General features: G+C 40.2%; 1 protein-coding gene across 1 annotated transcript; it reads right to left on the reverse strand.

Annotated features, from left to right (window-relative positions):
* Window positions 1-10088: 10088 nt before the first annotated feature.
* On the reverse strand, window positions 10089-18949 carry LOC145439009 (low affinity immunoglobulin epsilon Fc receptor-like). The gene is made up of 5 exons (XM_080316430.1): window positions 18715-18949; window positions 17861-18003; window positions 16747-16853; window positions 13892-14055; window positions 10089-11832 (listed from the first exon to the last, which is right to left on the reverse strand). The coding sequence occupies exons 1-4, from the start codon at window positions 18761-18763 to the stop codon at window positions 13917-13919; spliced, it is 438 nt and encodes a 145-aa protein (XP_080172556.1). The 5' UTR covers window positions 18764-18949; the 3' UTR covers window positions 10089-11832; window positions 13892-13916.
* Between the last annotated feature and the right edge of the window lie 605 nt (window positions 18950-19554).

Consider the following 19554-nt stretch of genomic DNA (forward strand, 5'->3'; position numbering starts at 1 on the left):
TATTACAGTGGCAGTGTCGCCAGTGGTGGCTTTTGGGGTGGGCGAGGTGGGCGGTCGCCCGCCCCCCTGCCTGGTCGAAGGGCCCCCCTCTTTGGATTTTGCGCTTTTTTCAAGGAGAATGACGAATAAACATGGAAATCCGAGTACCAAGCAAGAATACGATTCCGTACAGATGTGTCAATCATCATCAAATCACTGCATTTGTTAGAAAAGTCCCGTATCCCGATAATCATCACGTCTCTGCATGCGGTATCATTACTTAGTTTTGATGTAGTCTATCCTTGCACACATGCAAAACAGACATGGCCGAATCCAGGACCTGGGTAAACCTTTTGCGGCGGTGAAAGATAGATAATAATAACCGATACTTATAGGGGCCCGCCCGGTAAGTCTCGCCCAGCCCCCCCCGTTCGTAGGGCCACCACTGAGTGTCGCTATTAGCAGGCTGCTGTTTCATTCAACAAATTGACAACTGATGGCCTATAACGTGTTTTGGCATTATGATGCAACATATACCGCCACTTGATTGAAAACTCAGGACACCTCGATTAACCATCGGGCGTAACGTTTCCAACTTGATGAGTCGCGATTAGCAGTAGTTAATCACACGATTAGCAATATTCCGGATCAGCTAACTTTATTATCTCCGCCTGAGATGCGTCCCGATAAGCAGTTTTTAATCACATGATTAGCCTTCTCCCGGATCAGCTGACTTTATTATCTCCGCCCTTGGATTTTCGGAATCAGTGTGACAGTATAGATAACTAACCTACGGATAGATACGCAACACCCGTCGTCACGCTTGCTTGCCCGGAGGAAATCACTGCCCAGCAATCTGAACGCAACATAATTGCTAATCCCATAGCTGACGACCCGCGTGCTTAAATTCAATAAAGTTGATCTTATTTGAAAGCTACTGTCGCGCTGATTCCGAAAACATGCATTAAAATCTACTCAGGGCAATGGAATCCCCTTGAAATACACCGCAAAGTCTGAAAATCGGCATTGTTCTGAACAATCGTATCCACGCAAGGGCCATTGTTATGGTCATTGTGATGTGTCGCTGCGATTGTTTAGACTTTAGAACAATGCCGATTTTTAGAGTTTGAGGTGTATCTCAAGGGGGTTCCATTGCCCTGATTGGATTTTAATGTATATTTTCGGAATCAGTGCGACAGTAGCTTTCAAATAAATCAACTTTATGGTATTTAAGCACGCGGGTCGTCAGCTAGAGGATTCGCAATTATGTTGCGTTCAGATTGCTGAGAAGAAATTCACTTCGGGTAAGCAAGCGTGACGACGGGTGTTGCGCATCTATCCGTAGGTTAGTTATCTATACTGACAGTCACATTCGATTAATATCAGTTATAATAAATTCTAAGCTACTTATACAAGGAATTGCGTTATCCTTGGTGGAGGCTTGCCCCGTCTGGGTCTTACCTCTCGTTTCGAGCTTTATTTTCGAACAATAAATACCAGTTTTTATAGAGAAAATGTGGCGCAAACGAGGAAACCCATGTAGTGAGTTCGAATCAGTGCTACGATTACGTCACGAATTTCCAATTGTGACGTAACAGTTGATTGACATGTATGGCTCTTTGGTAGTTGAGATGGAAAAAATAGGGCCAATATGGCTCTTCGGGCAAAAAAGGTTCCCGACCACTGGCATACTGCATAGCTCATAATATGGGTGCATTTTCACAGAGTAGGCTAAATGCTGGCAGGGCAAACTTCTGGAGGGACAGTTGTTCAGCAATGACCAGCTTTTATCGAGGATCACCGCAAAACATCAACTTGACAAAGCTGTCTTTTATAATTATTGATGGTGGAAAATGAGAAAAATCGCCTTGATTTAGCCTACTTAGGCCACTGGAAGATAACATATTCACACAAATAACAGCAACTGCAAACTTGCGAACGCTGCACAGTGTACATTAATGCTTCAGAATGCATAAACATGTATTAAACAGCCGTATACGACTGGTAATTACAGTGAATTTAATAGTAGCCTTCGATCACATGGTAATAATGTTCTGCGGCCCGCAGCACTTTTTCATGTTAAAATGTGGCCAGTTATACATGGGAAGTTGAGAGCCCGTGATCGAGGCTCTTCCTCGCCATCTGATCCGGTAAAAGGTGCCGAGTAGTGGGCGAGCTTACATGTCGGCAGCTACAGAAACATAATATAAAATAGCGGCCTGGTGCTGATGGCCATTGCAGACATGACACTCCTGTTTTTTTTCCACCCAGATCTGGGTTTTTCGAGCCTCGCCTGGGTTTCTGGGTTTTTGTCCTTGAAATCTGTTTTTTTTTTCAACATCTTGTTCGCCAGGTTAATTTTATGTTCGAAAATCAATTATATTAGATTAGTAAGATCATAATGTCGAAAAATGCACGAGCTTCAGTTGTCGATTGACGGTTAGATTGCTGCATTGTCGGGGAATTTTATGATATTGTAACGGCTGAGTCTTGAGAAACGGTAACTACTAAAATGATAGGCCGTGATGTGATGGAGCTTTTGTTGTATACCAAGTTCTAGCTCGCAGAAAGTCATGTTCATAGGGCAACTCATTGGAATTCGGAACCGTTTTCTTACAATTCATGTCGATTCAAGACTTGACTGCAAGTATCAATAAATAAAATAAGATCTTGGTTGCTTCAACAGCTTATTTAACGTCCACTGGCAAAGTAATCATTTTATTTATCACACAAGTTTTCGGAGCAACGCGCACCAATTACTTTCGTAGCAAAGCGTCAAAAAGAAAACAACATATATTTTTTATATCTGCATTGTTAATTGCGCAAAATGTATCGCAGGCCTATGTACTGTTCTAGTTTCAATAGCAAGGGCTAAAACTTGGTTTTATATCAATATGACTGTGATTAATAATTGTCATTTTCCAGTTTTCTCAGCTTCCGCATAGGAATTTGAGTGAAATATAGGATCTGGGTTTTTCTGGGTTAATTTAGCGTCCAATCTGTTTTTTTTTTCCGAAATATCCCAGTGGCATCTCTGGGCCATTGTAGTCAACCAACACCACGAATACCACGAGCAACAACAACAGAACCCTTTTAACTATACCCTGCTTTTCATTGTACATAAGAAAACACTGAAGATTGCGACAGCGCTAATGGAGTAGCCTTAATATTAAGCAGATGGTGTTGGTTCTGGTTTAAACATTAATTAATACTGCCCTTGGTAAGCGGTAACTTCTTTCTCGCTTGTCATATAATCGTTAAAATCGCTGTTGAGATAGTTGTCACAGTGTCCCAAAAAAACGAAATTGCTTACGTGCCCTCGAAAATTCTCTCGCGTATACCCCCGCCGACTGAGGTAGGTAGAAACGACGTAAGCTGCATGACCACTGGTGTGAACGTGACGTCATGTGGTTCACGTTCACGTTCACACAGAACCTTTTAAAAAGGTTCGCGTTCACACGAACCTGAACCTTTCAGAGGTTCACACCATCCCTAATGAGTAATGACCACCTCTGTTTACGGAGATCTAGATATCCCTGACGGAGTTGTATTCATTCCATCATCAATTCATGTCCTTATCACTTGGCCAGTTTCACGGCAAAAAATTAAAAATCTGGTTGTATTTTAGGACGGTTGACCGTTAAAATAAATGGAATTTGCGGCTAAATTATCTTGCAGTATCATACACAGGCTGACCACACTGTCAATTCGAACGCATTCTTGACCTTGTTGTAATGTTTGCGCACTAATAAACTAATTCGCATTCAGTTTCCTTGATATAATGCGTTGCTTTAGGCTTCAATGTGCCGGCGCATATGCCGCGAAGATATGAAAGATGAAATTATAAGTCTTATTCCAATTTTTTTCCTTTATGAAGTAGCCTAACTGAAAAGTTAGAATTTGTTCTTATTCATGTCTATTTGGTGCGCAAATTGGCGTGTTTGATAGTGAAGGCTTGGTGCGACCTGCTCCTTACAACAATTCGTTGAAACATACCACCGAAACCTTGCTCAGAGCTCATTGCTTATTACTGGCAACCCCATGACACCGTTAATTTGTCCTAAAAAAGCTATGTTTAGTAAATTTGCGTCAATTCCAGGGTGTGATCAGACCAGTTGACCCTAGCCAGAGTCATATCGATCACACCCTGTCCTATACCGTCAAGTTTCTTGTTATTGTTTCATGCGCCGATGTTTCTTTCTTTACGGTTGGACGAATCAATAAATATTTCTCTTTCTCTCTCTCTCCAGCCGACAGAAGCAAATTAAGTTATTGGAGTACAAAAATTTGGATTGCGTATGTTGCCTTGCTGAATACGTCCTTGAATACCCGATACTGTCTAACGATAGTTGCTAAACGTCGCTTGCCTTTCCTCACTCAACCGTGTTTCAGTTATCTGACAGGAATCCGGCTGCTCGTCTTGAAACTCGGAATTTCAGTTTTGTTTGAGGGTTGGTGAAGCCAGCGTGGGCATACCAATATACATATAAAACCTTCTAAAACGCGTGACATATAGGAAAGATGATTGTGGTCGCTCTTATTATGATCGGAGTCAGTTAGTAATGATCTTGCTTGACGCGTTTGCCGAACAGAACAATTTAGATGTTTTTATCGATGGAAAAGTTGTTTTCGGACTTCTCACACCTGATCAACCCGTAATTATATCTAACAAATCATGCACCTTCTAAAATAATTGTTTGCCCTCATCGGTATGATTGGCGCGTTGGCGTTTCCATTATTTTTATCCGCCCAAAACATACGAGTAGGAGTGCGATACACAAGATACAATGCGATTCAATGAAGAAATAGGAGGGTGAACTATTAAGTGCCCGATGTAACAGCGTTCATCTTGATTTTCGGCTGTCATTCATATACCTTATCCTTGCTTTTTCCTTCTATTGGTCATTGACTGAAATTTCTGTAAAGGCGCTGTAACATCAGCGACGTAGCTGAGGAGCCCAGATAAATCTTTGACACTTTGACGTTGTGGGAGATGTGGGTCGTCTGATAACCTGCTAGAGTTGTAACCTGAGTCCCACGTAATGCGTGGCTGGGTAGATATACTTAGCTCAGGGTAGTAGACACACGTCCCTGCGTTAGTCCTTGATCTGACAACTTCAACGTGAATCCAACGACAGTATTGCCTCAGATAGATATATTGGTCGAATATGCATGGAATATACAGTAGGATATCGCAGATGAGTCTAGTTCGTAATGTGAGATCAGGGATATCTAGACTAGACTAGACTAGATATCCCTGTGTGAGATGCACGTGCTGATAAATGGTAAGTTACGTGGTAGGAGAAGAAAGACATAAATCACGTGATATACAGAGATGAGAGAGAAGGGGCCAGAGAACCACACCGTCTCCAATAAAGGGACGTGATTAGCGACAGTACAAAATGACATTTACATGAAAAGCAGATCGGTACGATTACGAAACGTAATAATTGCAACATAAAAAAAACATAGCGTATGGTTAACGTGGTAAGGCCGAAGTATGCAGTTAATAAAGTATTGGTAGAAGGGTGATAACGTCAATTTAAAATGCGATATTGTATGACCGCACTATTTATACAAAATGATAGCAATGAAACCGCATAGTGTATTGATAACACGTTAAGGCTAGATTAAATATAGTCGAAATGGCGAATTGGTCACATCTGAGGCAAGTTTTGTGTGTTATTAAAAGAACAATAAACGAAAAAAAATATGTACAGAAAGGAATTGACATTGGGTCTGGCGAATGCGTCATACGCTAGAACGAGTTGGTGGTAGCTCGAAAATGAGTGTATGTTATTTGTAAAGGCAAAATCCTAGAAGCGGAATCCAGTGTATGGTTTGGGAGCATATTAAAGTCAAAACTACTCTTCAAATTAATTGAAACACGTGGTATTAGAAGATAGGAAGTAACGGAAGTAGGAAACTGATGTCTGGGTTTTCTAGCGACCAGAGACTGCTTTTATGAGTCAATGGAGTTGAAAGGAGAAAATTATTGAAAAGGTGGTCTGGTAGTCGAACCGCTTAAAATGGCGAGATTTGTGAGAAATTTCCTGAACCATTAAGATTAACGACCATTGAAATAGTCACAAAGACCGGGGCCCGAAATTATGCGAGCCGTATATATTTTCGGCAAGAACAGTCGTATTGACGCATTCGCTAATGGGTAGCCTATACGAATGAATTTTAAAATGCTAATAAGTCCGCATGGGAGAGATAGATAAAAGTACATGAATCATAATCGCGTCTATAGGGATTACGAAATTCGCCGCGTTTGAAAAGTGAACAGTCCATCAGTCTTTCGGAAGACCGAATAATTATTTATATACAGTTAAGCCATGTACCGTGGGCCGCGAACCTGCCTGGAATAATTAACAGTCAATGCTCATTGCTCATTAAGGATTGTATTTAGATCCAATTAGTTCACTCCGCCAAGGTTAAAACGCGTATCGCCTGTTGTGCGAATATTCTTCACGACTGTTGAAGTCGGCTTTAAAATGCGTATAATACGTGGTGTTACCAAAGCCATGTTGAACTTGTATGTCCCGAAATGTTGACATAGGCCGGAATCGGAGAGCGGAGGAATGTTGTGTAGTAGTGAACATTTCGGCAGTTCGCGAGACCCGTTGGCAGACGACATCGAATTCTAGAATGCATAAGCAATATCGGCAGCAAACAGGCTATTTCACAAAGTAGGAAAATAATAATAGCAATAATAGTATAGCCTAGTGACAAATTGAAAAAGAAATTAAACACAATAGACACATTATATGTCAGCGAACCAGATATGAAGTGGTGAAAATCTGCACCGATAGGGATGATACGATAGGGAGTATACGTTATAATGTAAGCGTAAGTACTAAGTATTGAATCGATTCCATACGTGACGGAGTGACGCAAGGCGGTTATACAAGCCTTGTGAGTAATTTGTAGGGATGGTGTGAACCTCTGAAAGGTTCAGGTTCGTGTGAACGCGAACCTTTTTGAAAGGTTCTCTGTGAACACGAACGTGAACCTCATGACGTCACGTGACGTCATATTGCAAATTCCAACCCTATCTTTCAATGAAGTGATAGCCTATATCAAGGGTTCTCAACCCGCGGCCCGCAGACGTATATTTTGTGGCCCGCGACATCTTTCATTATAAACGCAATTACTAATGACACGGTATTGTTACAAATTAATTTAGATACTTAGCTCTTTTATCGCACCGTCTCTGTTTCGTTTGATTACTCATTCTTGAAGACAGTGGTTCTCAAACTGGGGGCACGCGCCCTCTTTGGTGCGTGAAGCATCTGGAGGGGGCGCGAAGGTGCGGTCAGCTGAAAAAAATTTCGCGCTGCGCGCAATTTATCCCTAATTCACTGTTATTTCTCTGTGTATAGTTCGAATTTCATATTTGAGAATTCTCTGATCAACGGCTATAACCTTCCATGCCATTAAACTAGCCGTTTGTATTGCTAGCATTCTGGTTGCATTTTGTTATATGACGATAAGGGGGCACGAAATTTTTCCCTCTACAAAGGGGGGGGGGGGGGGGGCGTGACTAAAAATGTTTGAGAACCACTGCTTCAATGTGCTCTCGTTTCTTGATATATACTCGACTTCAGATTGTTATTGTTTTGAATCATTATTCGGCTGGACTCTGGTTCAAGAGAATCCCGCTTCTTAGTAGGCCTACACTTTTAAAGAGTGTTTGACTCACTGCGAACGGTTGTTGAGATTGCCGACGACGTTACAGACGCATCGTTTAAAATTGCTTCGAATATCGCTAAACCCAAGAAATCTGACATAGAAGGTGTGATTTCAATAAAATTTAACATACTTTGCGAATATTTGCGGTTTCCGGAACTTAGCAGCAAGGACAACATCACCAGACAAATTTCGAAGATGCAATCGTCTGATTCAATCCTGACCAGACGAGTAACATCAATATCAGTCAATCTTTTATCGCCTGTTCTGAAACACGTTGCCGCGTAGACTACTTTTACGCAGCCTTGGATGAATCCACCGACATTGTATAACTAATTATCTGGTTGAATTTCATCAGAGTAGACATATATGCAGAGAAATACTGGCTGGGCAAACGTGGGGAGGGGACCAGCGAAAAATATCAACTTGACAAAGCTGACTTCTGTAACTATTGGTACAGTGCCCTAGGCATGAACGGAAAGGAGAAATATTGATTGTTTTGCTCAGAAATGCCCCCAAACACCAGATTTCTTCTCATATCACTCAGAGCTCAATGTGATAATGGTCTCTGTAACGCAAAAGCTATACTAATTTTATACTTGCTCGCCCACGCATTGGAACAAAGAGTTCGGCTTTCTGGTGGAAGGATTTGAAGTTGCATATACCGACTTGACAACGAATGTAATGCACGCTCCATGAAGGGATTCACATGCGCCGCTAGAAGATACATATTCTCACAAGCAGCAGCTGCAAACTTACGAACGCTGTTCGTTATTACTTTATAATGTATAGAAATGTACTAAATACCGGTATACGACTGGTAAATCGGCTACAATAGCCTAAATTTAATAGTAGCCCATGAATGCAAGGTAACATACTTCTGCGGCCCGCAGCGTCTTCTGCTGTTAAAATGCGGCCCGTTATACAAGGAAAGTTGAGAACCCCTGGCCTATATTAATGTACACGATACCTAGCGACGACTCGGGTCACATAATGACACAATGCCGAAGTACATATTGGTATTTTAAACGTCGCTGAGGGCGGAGATAATAAAGTTAGCTGATCCGTGAGAATGCTAATCGTGTGATTAAATACTGTTAATCGCGACGCGTGAGGGTTACGCGAAGAGGGTTATGCGCGATGGTTAGTCGCGGTGTCCCGAGATTTCAATCAAGTGGCGTTATATGTTGCATCATAATACGAAAATGCGTTATATATAGGCTGCTAGTTGGTGAATGAAACTAGAGATCCCACAATCTCCGTAATGAAACAGCAGCCTGCTAGCGACGATACTGCCACTGTAATAGGTAGAATTATGATCATCGCGAAATGAAAGTCGTGTCCAATTCGTCCGGCACAGCTAAGAAACGGATATAGCTTTGCAATGGCGGGTAGGCCTACATAATTCGTTGATTGTTTAGTGAAGCCATAACCTATGAGCCAATCGTCACGGTCATTATCGGGAATAATTAGACGTAGGAATGGTACGCAGTTTCTATAGGTAACTACAAATCTATAGTTGTTCCAGTTTGTTAAATCATGAGATTAACACTAACTTTATGCGCCGCGATCAACCGGTTTCCTTAATCCTGGGTTGATAAATCCTGACGAACGCGCTAATCGACTTTATTGCTAATCCAACTTTATTATCTCCGCCCTAAATGTATCAACTGAGGCAATTAAAGGATATAATACTTCCATAAAATCAATATTTTCCGTCGTTTCGACAACAATTTCGACGAGGACTTACCAGGGAACATAAACTTACGTTTTAACGGTCGAGACCAGACCGGACAATGTATTCGGCGTCTGAGTATCGCTACATTGATATCGAGCTGAGTGTAAAACAGGTTTCTATACTTGCTACAAATATTACCCCATTAACAAGTTATATACTATACAGCAGTGGCCAACACCTCAATCGCACGGATTTGGTTTTAATGATGCAGTAAAGATACGAAGTCAAGATTGACCCCGTCCGCCTGCTGGATTTTTTTCATCAGAAAACGATATCAATTTTATTGATTGGTTGAATAAGCATCATTCGCTGGCTACGTATTTTGCTCGTGATGTTTTTGATTGCGGGTCAACTCGAAGTCACTAAATATTCAGAAACGGAAACCTGGATATTTCGAGCAAACGTTTGTAACAAAGCAAGTAAAACATTTGAGATTGTCAAGGTGTGTGCTCTTTTAGTGTTGATTTTTAATGCTGCCAGCGCCATGCATAGAGTGGCCCGCAGTTGAAATGCAATAAATATGAACCAAAGATGTTCTAATGAGGTGAAAATTGTAATATGAAAAAGGTTCACAGTGTAGAACCTATCAAGGTTCTGTTGTGAACGCGAACCTCTAAATTTCCGAGGTTCACACACAGAACGCGAACGTGAACCTCACGTTCACACCATCCCTAGTAATTTGAGCTTTCAAGTAGAAATTAATAAAAATTTACGGAATCTCGAAGTGAATGGAAATTATGTCTGGTTGTTCCGGTGTGTTGACAGCTCAAAAGTATAGTAAAGAAATATTAACATGGAAAGATGAATGCAATTGTAGCGTAACGCGGGGAATTCGTCATTTAATTATATAACGAAGTAAGTCGTGAAAGTAGAGTGTAAAAATTGTAAAGAGAATGTAGTAACAATAGCCGAAGTCATGACAAATGTGTGTATTGTTAGGTAGCCTAATGGCATGTACGAATTTAGTGCTGCGAACACGCAGTCATGTCAAGAAAAGTCCCTAGCGATATGTACACCGCATGGTATACCACAAATCCAGACATATCGCTGAATCTGCGCGCCATATGCTATCCAGATATAAAAAGGTTTCCGGAAATAAATTGACGTGTGCCGTTGAACACGTCGCGACAGGAAATGCACAAATGCGTAGGTAAGACTCGTGCTTCACATTAAAAGTATATATATCATATACATGGGCTGTAACGCTTTTGTAAGTACGGACTTCCTAGTTGATCAAAGAAATGACTCAGATTGTGGTGCGAACGTCAGCATCAGATTTCGTAAATATCGCGAGTCTGAGCGCCGGAGACCACGAGTCTAATTACAACACTGACTCTGTCCAACCGCTTGATCAGGGCGGTAATCCAGGACCAGATATGCAATCCCGTGGCCGACGCTTAGAAAAGACTCGGATACCCCCGGGTCGAAATACGTACATTTGGATCGCAACACAAGCCGAAGCCATTCTTGATTTCCTAGGTCGGAGTAGCATATATGAAACGGGAAATGTCCGTGGCCAAAATATATCACGGGATGTTTAGATAATATTGAGTCCAAATGGCATTGCGGGTAAAATAAATGTATCGTTAATCGCATGTAACTAGGTTGTAAAATCTGAGTATGTTAAGATGACATTATCGCAGGTAGGTATTAAGGACGTAAATTACGATGAAAAATGACAATTTGTTACCGTGTTGAAGAGGCCTTATTTAAGTATGGGTAATTAGAAGTAAGCGGATATGTAAAAGACCTACTATAAAGAAAGTAATAATAAGTCAATGTTAAAAAAAATGGGAAATTAATTCCGTATTCACAAATTCCAGCATAAGGCTGAGTTTTAAGTAATGCAAATATGTGATTAAAATCAAATAACCATTATGAGAAATTGTAGCAAAAGCGAGGCTATGCGAATACGCGTAATTAGATAAGATGAATTGAAGTTGAAAAAAAAAATTAATTATAAAAACCCAATTCCCAGTGCTACTGGTAAATCTTAATAGTTCATAACCGAGATAGAAACTCTCGGTTAAAAAGAGCCGAATTTGCCGCAGAATTATCATATTAAACCCCGGTGGAATGTTATGCTATAGTCGGGCGAATCCCTGCACGAACTATTTTCCCCTCTCAGATGGTGCCGCAAGGTCACAAAAGTTGAGAGCCACTGATCTAACACAGTACTACTCGACTATTTTTTAGAAAAGGTTCAGTTACAAAAATAGACTATTTCCAAATGTCACACGGTATACCAGATACAAAATCCGGTAAGGCGGCATTAGCAAAGGCAACAAGTTCTTTGAATCTTGGTTCTAAGTAGCAAGGCAAGTCGAAGGCAGCGGTGAAGGCGGGACTGGTCATGTTGATACAGATGCGAAATCTATTCTTCATAAAGTTCACGTTTGAAAACGCTGACTCGCAGCCGTAACCTGTAAGTAGAACCAAAAATAGTGAAAGTTTGCGAAATGTGAATTCATCCATTTCGCTTATCGATTGTGTTTGGCAGGGATAAGGTCGTGCATTTAATGTTAGCACAATGTCGGAATGCATCTGCGATTTTTACATCGATGGACGAAACGGTAGTCAACATCAACTCGTTCAGTTGGTCACCAATAGAGAGATCGCCCTAATTATATCCACTTACCCTGAATATTAAATTCACCGTAAAGCAGCGGCATCACAGTTAACTATATTCCCTCAACATAAAAATTATATGAGGTATACCAGATAAATGAGAACTGGAATTCGTCAGTACAATGACAGCACAATAAGGTAGCGAAAACGATACAAAGCGACATTTATTGGCGGAACTGTCGCACTGTCGCTATATATTGGTTAATATGGAAATGTGTTGCTTCCGAATGACGTCGTTGTGATATGATATGTAATTATGTATCTCATGTCGTTTTCAGAGCTTCACCAGATTGAGCTAAATCTATTGTGCGACTGCCGTTAAAGTATATCAATAGGATGAAATGCTGCCAATATATCTGAAAAGCAAATCAATCGTTTTAATTGTTATTACTGGATACAAAGTCTGGTGAATCCGTTTTATGCAATGAACCCAGGCTTAGCTTATATTTTGATGGAACCAACAGAAGAACTTTACATTCACTCGCAAAAACATATAAACATATAAAATCTATTCTCAGCTTATTGTTTCCACCAAAAGGATCGGGTCACCACAAGTTTGTGTCATAGCCTACTGCCCGGCTACACTTCACCGCGAAGCCATTGCTCTGCATGTGTACATTGCGTATACTGTTGCATACAGTTTCGTGAATATCAAGGTCGCTGAGATCGCATAATATTTATAATTTTTTCGAAGTTTCGCTGACTTGCAAAATTTATTTCAAAACTGGAATGCTTCGAAAGAAGATGCAAATTGAAAAACATTAACCTAAAGTTTGCTAGATGAGAAAGTTCTGTGATTGAATTATGTTTTGGAGGGGTCGAAGAAGTGCTGTTCAAGCGCTGGGACTGATTGCATTTAAACGAAATGCTGTTTTAAAGCACTCTGTTTGAACAGTGTTTTAAAAAAATGCCATTGTAAAAAGAAGATTTTTTTTTCTGTAAAAGTTGTACAATTATGCCATAATTGTGTAAATACTTTCCAGAAATCATATGTAGTATGAGCGTACGGACGATTCGCGCGCGATATAGTCGAAGTATACGATATGAAATGGTTATAACCCCTTGAAATCGTCGATTGCGCAACAGTTATCGCACGTAGTTATAGATCGTAGGTACGAACTGGATGTTCTGATGATGAAAAACGCCGACCGTAGAAATGCTGCATTACGATGTATTGGACCTGGTCAAAGATATTTTTTGGTACTTAAGACAAGGATCGGAAGCCTTTTTCGACAAAGGAGCCATATATACCCTATATTTTCAATTGTCAATGTCATTACACCGTGACGTCACAATTAAAGATTCGTGACGTCATGACTAATACATAACAATAAAAAACATGTTTTAAACAAGGGCAATGTTTTAATCATGTTTGTTTCAAATTGATTTTTGTGCCAAATTCAACTATAGAAGGAACAACGTAGGGTCAACGAATGTGTCAATGTCCGGCGCATGCTAAAACTATTTCAAAAGGAAGAAGAAAGAAACAAGTTTCAAAGAATATCAACTATCAAGTAGTCTTAGACCTGAACCAGGGATCACAAAATTTAGTCAATAACCGGAGATTGTATCTCACAAATTCTGGGATGCATCTTTATTATAACCGAGAGGCAATTGGTATTTCGATATTAAATTTCTTCAACTTGATACAAATTCTGTGTAAAATGAATTAGGATTCTACTTACTTTATACAAAGAGTGTTATTGTTACTGACCAGCTCTCGTACAGAAAGACTGTCTTTAGATAATTTCTTATAGTATTACTACATCTGTTGTACAGCGATGCTAGAAACCGAATTTGCTGTATGAAATACGTTCTTAGAATCTACGAATCACATAAACCCAGGATACTTACGGAATTGCAAAACTTTGCTCACAAATCACCCCATATTACGCATTCTCTCGCAAATATACGCAAATTTGAAGTAGCCACAGTCATAATCGTGCCATTTGCCGTCCTTCCCTATGACACAGCAATTTTCATTGTCTTTACCATTCGGTTGACCGTCACCCCAGTTCCTTAAATATCACGAGCACGGTAAGGATTTCATATTTATTCGCTATTTGCCTTCTAAAATGTCACAATATCGTCGAACGGGCTATCAAATATTGAAGTATATGCAGCGTTGGATCACGGACATACCGATAATCCGAAAGCTTAGATAATTCCGTTGAAAACTCACTAAACCTAAATTATACTATCATAACTACTAGGGATGATGTGAACGTGAGGTTCACGTTCGCGTTCTGTGTATGAACCTCAGACATTTAGAGGTTCACGTTCACAAACGAACCTTGGTAGGTTCTGCATTGTGAAGCTTTTTCATTTATTACATTTTTTCACGTCATTACAGCATCTTAGGTCGAACTTCTTTGCATTTCAACATTGTACCACTCTATGCATGGCGCAGACAGCATACAAAAAATCAACACTAAAAGTGCATGGACCTTGCCAATCTCAAAAATTTTACTTGCTTTGTTACAAAAGTTTGCTCGAAATATTCAGCTTCCCGTTGGTGAATATTTATTGTCTCACTGTTGTGAGCTTGGCCCGCAATCACGCAACATAAAGAACGAAATACACTGCATGTAGGTAGTCAGCGAATGATGCTTATTCAACAAATCAATGAAATTGATATAAAGAATAGATAGCTGTCTAATGTAAAAGATCTAGCATGGTTACGAGATCCATCTTGATTTGATATGGCTAGCCTACTGTATTATAAAAACCAGACTCGTACAATTGGGGAGTTGGCTATTGTATAACTTGTTTATGGGGTAATATCGGTATTGTCCGGTCTGGCCTATAGACCATTAAGTCGTAAGCTTATATCCCCTTGCAAGTCCTCGACGAAATTGTTGTCAAAGTGACAGAAGATATTGATTTTATGGAGTTATTAGAGCATTTGATTGCTCCGGTTGATACATACGGTGACGTTTAAAAACTGAGCATGTACTTCAGCATTGTGGGATAATGTGGCCTGAGTCATCGCTAGGTATCGTGTACATGTAGGCCTACATTAATATATCATTTCACTGAAATGTAGGGTTAGAACTAGCAATATGACGTCAAGTGACGTCATAGGTTCGCGTTCGCGTTCACACAGAACCTATAACAAAAAGGTTCGCGTTCACACGAACCTGAACCTTTCAGGGGTTCGCACCATCCCTACTAATGACACAGTACCACTGGTAAATACACACAAAACTAGGGGAACAAATTACCCCTCACGGAGCAGATTGAGGTAGCCTTCACTATTGAAGTATTAACAGTTAGGCCAACTTGTTAAAAAATGAGTGGATAGCATTCACAAAATTCCTTTATGATAAATTATAAATTTAATTACTTCAAACCTCTATCTATTGTCAAATACGTAGGCTACCAATTCAAACCTCTACCTTCGTGGCGTATATACCATCGAGTTTTAGAAAGAGACAATTTCGATGAATACATATAGAAGGGGCATGCCTTTTCGAAGGCATCGCTACTGAATAGCCGATGCGAGGTTGCCCCACTGTCCAGCCCTGAATAATATCAAATGAAATCTTAATACTCAGATAAGTGCGATTACTGGGACGATTATTATTTGACCGAAAAACGTAACACATTGAACTAAAAATTGATAATTTCGACATTTTGTGACATCGAAAAAATTTGTGTGACCAAAATTTGATGCATGAATACCTCAAGTAGTTAACTACGCATTACTGTACAAAAAGTATAATTCGATTGTCGCTTTCACAAAAGCATTCATTGCAGTAAAGAATTTATTAACTCGAAGACTTTTCGTGTGCCCCTCATCGCAAAGCGAGAGATACTATGCCACATTTTTGGTAGGAACGGTCTATCCTTAAGAAGTGGCTTTGCAAGAATAAAGAAAGATCTTTCAACAGCAACAATTGTTGGCTGGCAGCACTTTTGTTCGCATTATATTGCTTGAGACATACCCTGTTGCTGCACATTGACAATATATTGTCTATACGTGGCAATATGTTATGCTCCGGTTAGTGATATAAGAACCGATGTTCAGGGTTATACTGACTCGAGTGATTTCTCATGATTCGACCAAGTCATATGACTCAATACATTCTACATGACTTATTCAAGTCTATTATATCAGGATCGATAATTGAAAAATAGGTCCAGAAATTGTCTATTATATGTTTGAATAAACAAGTTTTTAGTGAGAAAAATGATTATATTATAAATGTGAGGCCTTCAATATCATCCAAGAGTTTCACAGAAGTGAGTTGAACCTGACTTGAACTCGATACTGAACAGTGAGCACTATGACTTGAACTCGGACGTGAGGCTTAACACTATGAGTCGGACTCGACCCGTTGCTACCTGACTTATACTCGGACCTGACTCGGGGTGAATTGAAAATGACTCGACTTGACTATAAGAGTCAAAACTATAAACGCCAAATTGACTTCTGACTCCGAACCTGGTAATGCAATGCCCATGAGAACTGGTTCCAGATTCTGATTATTATATTCAGATTCTTATGATTATCATACGTAGTATGGTAGTATCCAATCAATTTTTGCTACTATGTATGATTTAGGTTGATTTGATCACGCGTCATGAGGCGACTTTTTCGATAATTTGTATATTACAACATATTATACAGCAGCGTATAATCCCTCTATCCCCAAACGAGAAACACGAGATCAAATGAGGATAAATATGATGCAATTTGGACTAACGTGTAATGCGGCGGACTTCCATCAATCCATTCGAACTTGTTTTCAATCTTGAGATCATTTAATCCAATCCAGAAAGCTTCGGACGGATGATGTGATCGCAGATGAGACTGAAAATAATACACCCAGGGCATATAGGAATAATTTGTGAATTTCGTTGTAATTTCCCTCATTAGGACGGCACAGGATCGACGATTCAGCACTGTGGTGACAACACAGCCCCTGGCCACCATCTTTGCTTAGGCGTCGATAACGTAACTAAACATAGCCTACTTTATGCGCTTTCATTGCAGTTACGGCTACGGCATATTGAAAAATTACATCACTGTAAGCTTCAACAACAAGCCATGGCAAGAATGTTTCAATGGACACAGTTGTGTCATCGCAGCATCTGATATCACCTAGAGACCTTCTGATATTACTTTATATTCTAGATCGGACACCAAATCCCCCGTTAATCGCTTCACCGGTTGCGTCTTAGTCCAGGTATCAGGGGCGTAGCAGCCACTTGGCGGTTCTGGCTCTGCGCCAGGGGCGGCAGGCTGCAAGGGGATGGCAAATTGTGAGGGGATGACCCTTTATCTTTAGTTAACGCTACAAGCGTACTGAAAATGGTGGGTAATGCGAATTTTTTTTAGTCAACATCAACAAGATTTCCAGTAAATATAATTGAAAAGATTGAAACTATTTCAGAATTTGGGCGGCATTTACAACGAAAGCCAGGGGCAGCAGCATATACGCCACTGGCAGGTATAAGTATTCTGTGACTATTTCTGTAGTTTTAATGGTAAAATCCTAATAATCTTTCTTTATTCATGTCCACACGAAAGTAGGCCTACGATATAAGGCGCTGTAGGCCTTGGTGATTTGCGCAACGATATCGGTATCATTCTGAAATATCAGTTGCAATCCATTAATTACAGAATCCTTTGTTATAGCGTCATGAAGACAGCTCACATCTGATTCGATTCCAGGGCGGCGCGGTCAGCGCACACCTGGAGGACATATACATCCAAACGCTAAACTATACAGCTAAGCTCTCAAAATTTCACGAGCCTTCCGAGAAGCCGGAAACTTGATGCATGTGATCCATTCTTAAAATGTTACACATACTCACATCTTCCTCGGCATCATCTATTGTCACTAGATTAGAATCCATGGTTGCGCAATGAGATTGCGCGTCAAACCACGATCTCGGCGTTCCAGTATAGAAGTGATAGCATCTGGAGTTGTACTGCAGCCAACCTTCTTGGCAGATAGCTGTGCCCGAAAATGCAGACAACAACGGAATCATACAAATTAGTGTTAGCGGGAAACGCAAGAACTGTACAGCACCTAGCTCCAAACACAGAATTTATTTACTGAGAGAGAGAGAGAGAGAGAGAGAGAGAGAGAGAGAGAGAGAGAGTATTCGTTTATGAATCCTGACCAAACTGCGAGATTTTTTCAACTCATAGGCGGCCTTGAAATTACCGTATCCGTAGGGTTGCATTTACAACAAATATCAATTTAAAACAAACATATTTAAAACAAGGCCCTTGTTCAAAACATGTTTTTTATTGTTTTATTTTTGTTTTTTTAAAGCTATGACGTCACGAATATTTAATTGTGACGTCAAATTGGATTGACATTGACAATTGAAAATATAGGGTATATATAGCGCCTTTGACGAAATATCTGTACTACAATACAATGCAATACGATCATACATGCAGATTACAGGCCTAACCACACCGTTAGACAATGAGCAAGTCAGTCAAAGTCGATGACGTTTGTACAACTTGATGAAATTCCATCCGGAACACAGAGATAGTCAAACTCGTGACAGTTCACAGAACACAGTCTCATGCTGTCATTAGAAAGTTCCAACCAGCAATCAACTTATTTTTGCGACAGCTCGTATGCGAACGAAAAAATCGGTAATTTTCAATCAATAAGTTCCAATATATAGTTCACCGTATAAGTATATACCTTCACTTGTACGCTGATCCTCAACCGTCTTCTTGAAACTGGTCGTCATTTCTTCCTTCGATGCTGCGGTCTGGAAAGGAGACGATGAATACCCTTTGCATTTGTGCCGTTAGTTTATGAAACTTCATTTCAAAACATCGTTAGGGTGCAACGGATATGAAAAGACACGAATGTCATTTCGCAATATGTTGAGGGTAGGAATCGGTCCTGTATGATTCCATTACATCTCACTGAGTGTGCTATGACACTTTGTATACCTAGCGGCCCATCATTACCGAAATACCTCACCATTCTTCAGCTCTATGACTACGAATATCATCAGTAACGCTAAAATGGTTAATTTTAAAGTCTGTCGGGGGGACATTAGCGTAACAAGAAGCATTACAGGTGATATCGCACAGCAGACATTGATCAATGACCACTTGACCATGGTGACTAATGACCATACGTATAATCACTAAAGACTTTCAAGTCCCACCCACGTATGTATAGGCCTACGATAGCGCAAAATCGGAGGTAAAAAGGGTAAAGTAACGGTATATTTGTTACTTTGTAGTACCGGTAAGTATTGAGTATTTATAATGCTTACCCCACAATTTCCAATCGAAGTCCAATGTCCATTAACGTATCGTCTGATACAAAACTGATCTTGAATGTAGAAAATCAAACACTAAAAGATATATTACGTTCACTGACCGCATGCCTTCTCTGACATAATGTATATGCGAACTGTGTATAGTATTCAAGCAACCTAATGCCATCGTGCCATGTTGCATTATTCGTTATGGGTGGGGTAATGGAACGGAATGATCGCATTTAGGGCGCGAAAGGGCCAAGCGA

The sequence above is a fragment of the Botryllus schlosseri genome, chromosome 5, assembly GCF_051294905.1.
Source record: "Botryllus schlosseri isolate E-star chromosome 5, Bs_hap1, whole genome shotgun sequence".
Taxonomy (NCBI): Eukaryota; Metazoa; Chordata; class Ascidiacea; order Stolidobranchia; family Styelidae; genus Botryllus; species Botryllus schlosseri.

Coding starts and splice junctions, on each gene's coding strand:
- LOC145439009 (XM_080316430.1), bottom strand. CDS start 18,763: ATGACGACCAGTTTCAAGAAGACGGTTGAGGATCAGCGTACAAGTGAA. Junction 18,004..18,714: donor GGATCAGCGTACAAGTGAAG/GTATATACTTAT, acceptor TTTCGGGCACAG/CTATCTGCCAAGAAGGTTGG. Junction 14,056..16,746: donor GGAAGTCCGCCGCATTACAC/GTTAGTCCAAAT, acceptor GTGATATTTAAG/GAACTGGGGTGACGGTCAAC.